A 10,563-nucleotide genomic window follows, 5' to 3' on the forward strand; every position below is an offset into this window, starting at 1 on the left:
GGTTCAAAATAACAAATATTTTACTCAAGAAATGGCTTTTTACAGACCCAATTCTCCGGGAAGCTCGAGCTCTGGTTCGGAATGGTCCCCTTCTCCACTTCCCCCGATCGACGCCGAGGGCAATCTCATTAATCCTGACCGAGTGATGGGCCCTCCAGTCGGGCCCAAGTTACCGTCCATCAATCGACTTCGCAGCAGTTATGGCAGCACCCAAAGCACCTCGAGTGACGATTAATGTTCGATGGTGGCAATGATTGTTAGATGGCTTTCTCTCAATAAAATAAATTATGGCTGTCCGGGTTGTACGAAGCCCAGCAAAAGATTATATTTGTTCTCAATATGACTGCGCGTCGTGCAGATTATTATTATTATATCTACAAGAAATATTTGTGTACTTATAATGCTGTAAATGAGACATAATTTCAAATGATCCGGAAACAAATATATGCGTATAACACTCGCAAATTCATTGGAGCACATATCGTGGTTGTCTATAAGCTACAATTATTATATAATGTTTTACTAAATTACGGATAAATAGCAGTTCAACCAACCAACTTTGCATCTACAAGAAAAAACAAAATAATTATGAATATTCTAGCGTAAGTTTAACCAAACCTACCATCATGAAGAACACTTATACGCAAGGTTCGACGTAATTTCCCGGGAACAGTCCAGTGACCCCGTCCATCACTCCTTCCCACCATCCGTCGTCGTTTTTCTTCAACACGTACAGCACTGAACTTTCCTGAAAACTCAGCTCATCATCCTTATCGGCATAGTAATCGTAAATAGCAACGACCTTCTCGATATAGTTCTTAGGAACCCAACCGGGCAAATTCTGGTCATCGGGAACAATCGGAGCGACCAAGCTCTGAGTGTTTCTAGGACGCCCAAAGTCAGCATGATCGGATTCCTCTGGCGGTGGTGGAGGAGGCAGTGGAGGTGACTGGGAGCCCGGACGAGGCAAGTTACGGCTCAGTGTGTGCATTCCAATGTGACCATGGTCGGGCATTTCATGCGTTACCGTTAATGGAGACGGTGGCGCTACGGGGAAGAGTTGAATAAAAATTAAGAATTGTAATAAGAAATACGAAAGATAAGTAGTATAAAAAGCCGGACGCCTATTGTTCGACTCTCCGCAAAAATATCGAAGTTGATTGGTTTATTCTTCGTTGTGCTTTTTGTTTTGACGTAGGACTACGTCTTTCATTTCTATACCGGGGTGTAAAACCAAAGTTTCGAGAACGAAAGCGTTACGCTGGAGACCGAGATTTTGAGCGTTAATAGCTCTTAAACAACTGAACGAAATGGTATGATAAACACTTCATTTGAAAGATAAAATGTCTACGCGTCATATACTTGTTACTTTTTCATCCAAAAACTTGTTTCAATAGTCTTAAAATTGCTTTCAAAACAGGCTATTGAAATCACCAATCGGTATATAAGCGAGCGCCGCTCGTAAACCCACTCAGTTATGATTGAACAGCGATTGGAGCATGTTGTCGCTGTTGTTGTGAAGCTAATTTCGTTTATCATGAAAGCGCTGATGAACGGTGTCACCAAGAGCCTGTTTGTGCACCTAAGGCCAAAAGGGAATCCATCAGGAGGAGTGATGCCACGGTTCCGCTTGAAACATCGGAGCAGCCGCCACACACACACACATACACGTGCGGAATTCTCATTGCTGAAAAATAATCTGCCAGTTCCCCTGGGAATTGAAAAATACATTCATGCGAAATAGTTTATTTTAATGTTTTCTATCCATATAACACTGCAACCAAATACATTTGGTTTTGTTATTTTTCAATCAATCGCAATTAACAGGAACGCTTCTGAATATTTTTTCCCCATCAGTGGAAATTTTCGTATCCAATGTTGGATGCATAACATGAAAAACGGAAAATGTTTTACATCGCGAAAATCAAGTCATTTTCGTGCGATTATTTGCTTTCTACTCATATAATGCTGCGACCAAATACATTTCGTTTTGGATTTTTTCAATCAAGTGCGATCAACGTAAGACCACGTCTTTCGGCAATTTATTAGAGGTGCAATGAATCTTCAGGAATTCCCGCTCTACGCGCACTGGCAAACAATGTTTACTCAACAATTTCTCAAACTAGAAATGGGTGTTGTGAGAAAGGATTAGCGAACGCGAAAACGACAAACGGGAGAAAGATACGTTTGGAGGTTGAAGGAAATTGGCAGAAAACTTCTTCATTCTATCATTCAAATAATGTGATTCATACCACATCGTTTTGCCAGAAAGAGATTATTAATGTTCAAAGGAGGAATCGAGTCCTCCGAGGAAATTACCCAACGCAAATTAGAGTCGACTATCGATTGCGGCATTCGTACACAAATAATTTTATAATGCAGTTTCACCAAAGTGATTTCTTCGGATATATTCACTACATCATGTCATGTATTTCATATTCTTCATTAAGAAATCCATATCCATGGCACCTATCGGTAACGAATTATTATCGAAACCACGATTTTCGCTAAATGCTCCTTTCAGTTCGGCCTGTAAAAAACTTTTCTAAAAAAACTTTTCCATCAAATTTGGAGCCCTGAAAAGGGCCGTTGATTATATGCTAAGCTAATATAGCAAGCTCTCCTCGGATACGATGGGCCAGCTGGATGTCCTTGGGCATGATGTGACGCGTTTTGCATGGATAGCACACAAATTGGTATCTTCGAATAAGCCTCCTGCAGCGTCATAGCCGCGGAACTTTGGAAGCGCAAGTCGGTTTTGAAGTCCTGAGCAATTCCACGAACCAAATGCTGCAAAGGTAGCTTGCGGATCAGCAATTTGGTCGACTTCCGATAGCGATGAATTTCACGCAAAGTTCCCGGTCGATAGCGATGTGGCTTCTCCACCTATCCTGCTACTGGTGCGCTTATCCGAGCTGACTTCGTGTGCCTTACCACCGAATGACTAACGAGCTGTCTGCGAAAGACTAACGAGCTCGAGTCCTCACGGTGCGAGAGTAGAATAAGAAATGAACTAAAGCAAAGGAAGCGTCATTTTATAAACCATAAAAGTATAAAATCTAAATCCCACCCTTATTATATTCGTGAGTATACAGTAAGCTTATACAATAAAGAGGGTGAGGTTTACATTCGATTCTTTTATGTTTTATAAAACGACACTTCCCTTGCTTTCGTTCATTTCTTACTCTACTCTCGCACCGTGACGACTCGTTTGTTTGGGACCAAGCAGATAGCTAGTTAGTCTTTCAGTGGTAAGGCACACGAAAGCACCTCGGATAAGCGCACCAGCCGCAGGATAGGTGAAGAAGCCACATCGCTATCGACCGGGAACTTTGCGTGAAATTCATCGCTATCGGAAGTCGACCGAATTGCTGATCCGCAAGCTACCTTTGCAGCTTTTGGATCGTGGAATTGCTCAGGACTTCAAAACAGACTTGCGCTTCCAAAGTTCCGCGGTTATGACGCTGCAGGAGGCTTATTCGAAGATACAAATTTGTGTGCTATCCACGCAAAACGCGTCACATCATGCCCAAGGACATTCAGCTGGCCCATCGAATCCAAGGAAAGGGTGCTATATTAGCTTAGCATATAATCAACGGCCCTTTTCAGGGCTCCAAATTTGATGGATTAGAGTTTCGAAAAGTTTTTTACAGGCCAAACTAAAACGAGAATTTTCGTTTGGATGCCATACAGCATCGAGAAAATTCCGAAAAGATCTAATCGTTGCTGAAAAATAATCTGCCAGTTCCCTGGAAATTGAAGAATACATCCATGCGAAAGAGTTTATTTTAATGTTTTCAAATTATATGGCGAACACAGCGACCAAATACATTTGATTTCGTAATTTTTCAATCAAGTGTAATTAGCTGGAAAGCTTCTGAAGATTATTCTTTCCCATCAGTAGGATATTTTCGTATCCAATATTGGATGCATAACATGAAAAACGGAAAATGTTTCGTATCGCGAAAATTATATAATTTTCAATCGATTATTGCTCAGTCGCCGAAATTTTCATACTCAGAGAGTTCATTCTCCTCTAGTTTGCCTTCCAAATTGCCATCGTAAACCACACCTTCTCTCGATTCAATCACGCACGAAAAGCATACTGAAATGATATTCAACATCGTTACTGAACGAGCTGAACGGCGAGGGATCGAGGGATTCATTACCTGGCCTGACCTGACCTGAAATGCAATCAATTTGTTTTAACTGTGAGGGAGCGCAGAAAAGCCGATGCTGATACTCTCGTGACCAAGAGAGTATCAGCATCGAAATACGGTTCCTCGGGAAGACATAGAAGCAGCCGCCACACCCACACACATACACGCGCGCAACTCTTTTCATTTGCTAGTTATCGAGAGGAAACCTGGAAAGAAATGATCGTTGCTGAAAAATAATCTGCCAGTTCCCCTTGGAATTGAAAATTACATTCAAGCGAGTTTATTTTAATGTTTTCTATCCATATAATACTGCGACCACATACATTTGGTTTTGTGATTTGTCAATCAAGTGCAGTTAGCAGGAAAGCTTCTGAAGATTATTCTTCAGAACAAGGTTTTTTGTATCCAATATTGGATGCATAAAACCTTGAGTCTCCAACGTAACACTCTCGTTTTTTAAGTCACCCAAATATTTATTTATTCATTCATTCAGGATGGATTTAGATTCAACTTCAAACAAATGATCTCTAAATCAACGATAGTCCTACGTCACCCTTGCGGTTATACCATAGATATAACCCACTTCCTGTTTTTATGGCAGAGCACTTTTTATAGCAAAAAAAAATAGATGGAGCACCTACATTTTTCCATCAACAAAACAAATCCTACTTGCATTGACATTACCTAACTGGGAACAACCTGAGAGAGAGGAGCCAGCTGAATGACAGATAGTTTGTTTTCTTCTTATTCTTTTTACGAATTCTCATCAAGAAAATTCAAATCGGACAATTTCAATCAAGCAAGTTGTTGTCATTCATTTATAAGAAAAGTGTTGAAACTTGACGTGAACTTTTGTTTGTGAGATCATTTGTGCGTTTTTATCCGCGATTTTATTTTTGATTTAGGACTACGCCTAACAGGAATATATGGGGGATAAAAATTTGAGCACTTACATGATCAGGAAATAATAAAATATGTACCAGGTCAGCCCACATCATGACTTCCAGCAGCATCGGCTCATTCGAACAAGTTTTTTTTTTACTTTTGATAATTCCGATATAGTTGTCTAAAAGAACTATTTCGATGATTTCTAAAAAATATCCGAAATAAGAAGTAAACTGATTTTTATGATTTGCTTACCGGTGGAGTTCTTGTGTGAATTAATGGGTGTTTTGCGCTCATTTGTGACTTTTTCCGATCGTTCATTCAATTTTCGTGAATTCTTTCATTCTTTAACTGGTTCCAGTTTGATTTATTGCTGCAAGCTCGGTGAATCGATTTTTGCAATGTGAGCCATAATTGTATATTCTCCGATACAATTTGAATATGCAGCGTATGTGGAATATACAAAATAAGCGCTAATCTCCCAATGAAAAGAGTCAACATTGATTTCTCCCAGGTGCATTTTGAGGGAATTTTGTTTGTGTCCGATGGAAATAAGAATAGGTTCCATCAAAATGATGCTGTGTCTGCATTCTTAATAAGCACTCTGCCCTTCCTCACAATACCCACTTCCCGTTTGTTTTTCTCAAGATTCATTGTACCCCTTATAAGTTCTCGAAAGATGTAATTTTACGTTGATCGCACTTGATCGAAGAAATTACGAAAAGAATGTATTTGAGCGCAGTATTTGATATACTCTTTCTGAAAAGAACTGGATTTGATTTGCTGAAAACACTCTCGTGTTGTGCGTTATGTGTGGCGACGGTAGTTTTTAACGAAGCTGCTTCTGATTTCTATGGCTTCGGCTTGTATGCAGCGATGCTCGAGGATTTGTTTGACTTTTGCTTCCGGGCAGCCACACCAGCTCGATGCTGACGCTTTCTTGGTCGCCTTCTTAGCGATACTATTCTTCTCTTCGGTGGACTCCTTTTTGGCCTTGCTTGAACGAACACGATGCTCCAGTGCCCTTCATTTGCACAAACATGCTCTTGGTGGTGACTCCATTCATCAGGATTTCGGAGCTGCTACCTGCTTATATACAGATTTTTGTGATTTCAATAGCTTGCTTTCAAAGCAATTTTTGAGCTTTGGAAACAAATTTTTTGATCAATAAGTAACACACATATAACACGTAGATATTTTTTCTTTCGAATGAAGCGGTTATCATACCATTTCTTTCAACCGGCAGGTATTATTGCTCAAAATTCTGTTTCTCCAATGTAACACTCTCGTTCTCGAAGCTTTGAACTTACACCGCGGTATAGAAATGAAAGATGTAGTCCGACGTCAACATTATTTTCTTATAAAATGTCTTGCGAAAAAATATCATGTTAAAATTTTCTACATATTCCAATACTTCCCCTTGGTTCACCGTGACTGGTTCGCGCTGACATAAGGGCGATCACAACAAACGCGAGCTGGCTCCTCTCTCTCAGGGAACAACTATATTTCGGTTGCGTGCCGCAGTTACACGGCATTTTACCCGAAGTAAACAAAATAAAGCACTGTATGCGCTGTGAAATCGAATTAAAGATTGTTTTATTCCAAGGTGGGTTTTCAAGTGGAGCATTTGCTATAACTTAGCGGAGCACAAATTTCCGGCGGAGCACCATTTGAAAACCCCTGGTCTATATTGTCTATAGCCTAATTAGTTGTTGCCCCCCAACTTCGAGTAAATTACGAGTAATCGGTCGATTCCATCTAACCATAGTTTTGAAACAAAATAATGTGAACAAACATTGATTTAGCGGCTCCATACAATTTCTGCTATTAAGCTTATAAATAAACGATTTTGAAATAAAAAGAAAAAAAAATACAAAAGATTACTCACGAGGCATACTGTTGCGTTCATCGAATGTCGACTGGTGCTGGATAATGGTTGGTGGAAGCGGATGCACCATGCCCACCTGGGGCGGATGATGCATTGCCACTTGGCTCGGGGGCATTGGCATTGGGAGAGCACTATATCCTGGTCCACGTTCACCACCCGATGTTCGTCTGGGGTGTCCAACCGGAAAATTTGGAGCATAATGCGACGGTACTTGCGGTGGAATCACTATGGGTGGAGTGCGATATTCCCGCGAAGCTTTCCCGAGCGTACCGGTATTGCCAGCATTCTTGCCAAGTGTCCCAGTATGGCCAGCATTCCGGGCCATCTGCGGTGGTGTCGGAGGTTTTGTGGTCGGTGGAGGCCCCACCGAAACATTGGTTGATATCGACTGTATCGAAACCTGGCTAGACACACGATGTTTCTTTTGATTATTGTTCGTTAGCGCAATGCCATGGCCAATGTCATCCAGCAAGCCGTAATCAATCGGCTTCCGCACATATTTGATAGGTTTCTCCGGATTTAAAGGCGCCACAATTTTGTATTGTCTGGTGCTAACTTTGTTCGCAGTCAGCACACCGATTTCTCGTCGTGCAACTTTTTCTTTATGAATCATTACCGTTTGAGATATATGATTCATTTGGGATTCCATTTCAGCCATCTGAGTGGCTTGAAGGTCCATCAATTGCAGAAAGTTGTATGCTAAGGTATTGATTTGGTAAGCGACGCTAGCCAGAGATTGAGTGGTGTAATTTTTAGTTTCCTCCAGCGAAGATTTTTTGTTGTCAGAACTAAAAAGAAAGCCTTTTGAGTCTCTCAAGTTGAATACAAATTACCAGAAAAACATAAACAATAAACGAAACAATCTTGTCATGCGTATCGATTTTCCGTGCTTTGGCTGAGAAACAACCAGAGCGTATAATTCCATTAAATGTCGTGCTTACAGTACAGCTATGTTTAGTTTCAACTGCTTTTCTCTTCCATACTTCATCAAATATGCTTAAAACCCCACCCATGTCTTGCGTACCACATTTGAAAACAAGATAAAAAAAAAACAATTAATCCACCACTTACCGGTAATAAGTGTCCTCGCAATATTCGGCTACCCGCTCGAGATTCGTGTAGCTTTCCTGAAGATTTTGTCTTCCTTCCGGAATTTCCGTCCGAATCAGTGTTATTAAATCATCCATTTTCGTGATTTGTTCCTTGCTTTTCGAATTCCAATTCCTCCTAATCTCCGGCGTACGGATTTACTGCGTGTACGACGCGATCTCACTCAACTAACGGGAAGCAGAACCACAAATTAGAAATGCAGAAAACTTTTCCCTAAAATTTTGTGCAAATGTACACATAAAAAATTATTTCACAAACCCCATTCGGTCGAAAACCAATTGACTACAAATTTGGCTTTTGACGTTTCTGCGCCACGGTCTTATAGTGCATGCAGTGCAAAGGCTTGCGTAGTTGTCAGTGTAGTTGTGAAGTGACGTAACACATGCTGGGAATAGAAAAATGAAAATCTCGCGTAACTTTTGAAAGCGACCTATCTGCTTTGATCGATTCCACATAGTTTGATAAACGAGGGTTGCTTCTACGCTCATGATCGCCGAACACATATTCGCTTCGTTCTTTGCTTTTGAGAGGCTTTAAACTTTGCAGTTCTTTCGCATCTAGCACACATCCGGAAGTGCTTTTATTGCTGAAAAATTTAATTTTTAATTCAAAAATTAATTCAGCATTTTTTTTTCAAATCATGTGAAATATTTATATACATTCTGTTTATCAACAAAAAAAATCCGGAGTAGGCTCATACAATTCATGAATAGGATAAACAAACGTTGCGCTGATATTCTCATTACTTAAAGAAATCTTTTCAAACGACTTTGAATTTGGGTACAGATTAGCGTTATACCAGGGACAGACATACAGCTGTACTTGCGTTGTACGTGTACAGCGTTGTACAGGTACCATCGTACCATGACAGACATACTTTGGTTGTACATTGTACCGTATGTCAAACTGACAATCAGATATTTTTCCAATTTCCACCACATATTTCAATGAAAAAGGTTTTTATTTAGTGTCTAAACTATCAAACACAACAAAAAAGTTTCCAATCTGAGTTATTAACTTAAAAGAAAGTCAATGAAAAAAACGTTTATCAAGTGATTTGATTCTGCTTGTTCATGCTACCCACCACTAACCGTCTATGGCGCTGCGCACAGTACAACTGTAGCCATATACAGCGGTAAAATAGGTCGGTACAGGTACAGCGATTGTACCGAGTTGCTGCTTGCATGGTTCTAGCGCTGTACATGGTGACAGACATACAATTTTCGAAGTACAACGCAAGTACAGCTGTATGTCTGTCATAAGTATTACGTAACATAAGGGGGAGGGGGTCCGCCTTGCGTTACTTTTTGTTTCATAGGGAGGGGAAGGGGGTCCAAAACCCTCATTTTTAGCGTTACGTAATTTGTGCACGAGTAGTAATCCCCGATAATCGTTCGATTAATCGATTAATCGAATACTTCATACAGAAATCGATTATTAATCGAACGAATACTGCGCCACCAACAATCGAAGCGAACGAATAATTTACGTCGATTAATCGATCCAAACCCAGAGAAAAAAAAAACGTAAAAAAACTGAAAATCAATCATTAACTTTGACGCTCCCCTAAACTCGTAAACGAAGCTCAATGCCGTCAACGCGAACCCAGCTTCGTTTACGAATTTAGGACAGTGTAAAATATAATAATTGATTTTCAGGCGAAATGAACACTTTTTTGATTCCAAATGGCTTTCTAGCAAATGAGAAATATTAGTCTAACTAATTATTTCTCTCAGTGTGACGATTAATCGATTAATCGATTATTTAAGGCGATTAATCGAATCGAATAATAAACTGCAGAAAAGTATTCGATTAGCTGATGAACGATTAATTTAAAAAATCGGGGATCACTATGCACGACGCCTAATATGTTTATGGGCTCGCATAGTCATGATGAACCTTTTTTTTAGCAATTCTGAAAACTATCAGTTCTTAATCTCTAGATTACATATTCAATTGATAATAATAAGACCCATCACATACTGTTAATTTGATATCATCCAGCTCTTGAAGGCCAAACATCTGGATTTTGTTTTTGAACCAAGAAAATGATGATAATGTAACCTGAAACTCAAAAACAAATCACGTATATTTTACTTCCGGGCTTTCCATGGTAGTTCTCACATGCAGGAACCATGCATTTTGTTTTTGATTGTGCTCTCGAATTTCCTTTTTTGGTTCAACCATTGTCAATATTTATACAGTTTTCACTACTAAAAGAGGCAAGAAAATAACATGTTATATATAAAATTGCGCAGAATTAAATTTCTTCCAAACTTATCGCAATCAAATAATATTTTATGATTATAACATTCTAATTTATGGAAAGAACTACAAACCTTCCAGAAAATCACATGGCAAAATTTAAAGTCATCATCACTTTCACCGCAGTGCCGCCTAGGTGTAGATTTGTACGTTAGATCGACAATACGGCGTTTCAAAAATATATGTTCAAAGAAATATTTCCAATCGATTAATGTATGCATTTCTCTGGTATATCGAGAAATGATCGATTTAGAA

The 10,563-nt window shown here is 39.6% G+C and overlaps 2 protein-coding genes across 2 annotated transcripts in view; one reads left to right on the forward strand and one right to left on the reverse strand.

The window, feature by feature from the left end:
* The window catches only part of LOC129772386 (kinesin-like protein KIF19), a 32,082-nt gene extending 31,592 nt beyond the window's left edge, over positions 1–490 (forward strand). Inside the window, exon 10 of the mRNA XM_055776204.1 lies at positions 46–490. Coding sequence (XP_055632179.1) covers positions 46–235 — 190 coding nt within the window. The 3' untranslated portion in view covers positions 236–490. The remainder of the gene's footprint in view (positions 1–45) is intronic.
* On the reverse strand, positions 301–8,374 carry LOC129772402 (abl interactor 2). The gene is made up of 5 exons (XM_055776205.1): positions 8,302–8,374; positions 8,005–8,210; positions 6,934–7,721; positions 623–1,047; positions 301–565 (listed from the first exon to the last, which is right to left on the reverse strand). Exons 2-4 carry the CDS (start codon positions 8,118–8,120, stop codon positions 638–640), a joined length of 1,314 nt encoding a protein of 437 aa, XP_055632180.1. The 5' UTR covers positions 8,121–8,210; positions 8,302–8,374; the 3' UTR covers positions 301–565; positions 623–637.
* Positions 8,375–10,563: the final 2,189 nt, after the last annotated feature.

This window comes from Toxorhynchites rutilus, chromosome 1 (assembly GCF_029784135.1).
Source record: "Toxorhynchites rutilus septentrionalis strain SRP chromosome 1, ASM2978413v1, whole genome shotgun sequence".
NCBI classification, from domain to species: Eukaryota; Metazoa; Arthropoda; class Insecta; order Diptera; family Culicidae; genus Toxorhynchites; species Toxorhynchites rutilus.

Excerpts from the sequence above, each read along its gene's own strand:
- LOC129772402 (XM_055776205.1), bottom strand. The coding sequence starts at position 8,120 with ATGGATGATTTAATAACACTGATTCGGACGGAAATTCCGGAAGGAAGA. Across the intron at positions 7,722-8,004 it reads TGCGAGGACACTTATTACCG|TTCTGACAACAAAAAATCTT; the intron begins GTAAGTGGTGGA and ends CTTTCTTTTTAG. Across the intron at positions 1,048-6,933 it reads TGAACGCAACAGTATGCCTC|CGCCACCGTCTCCATTAACG; the intron begins GTGAGTAATCTT and ends TCTTCCCCGTAG.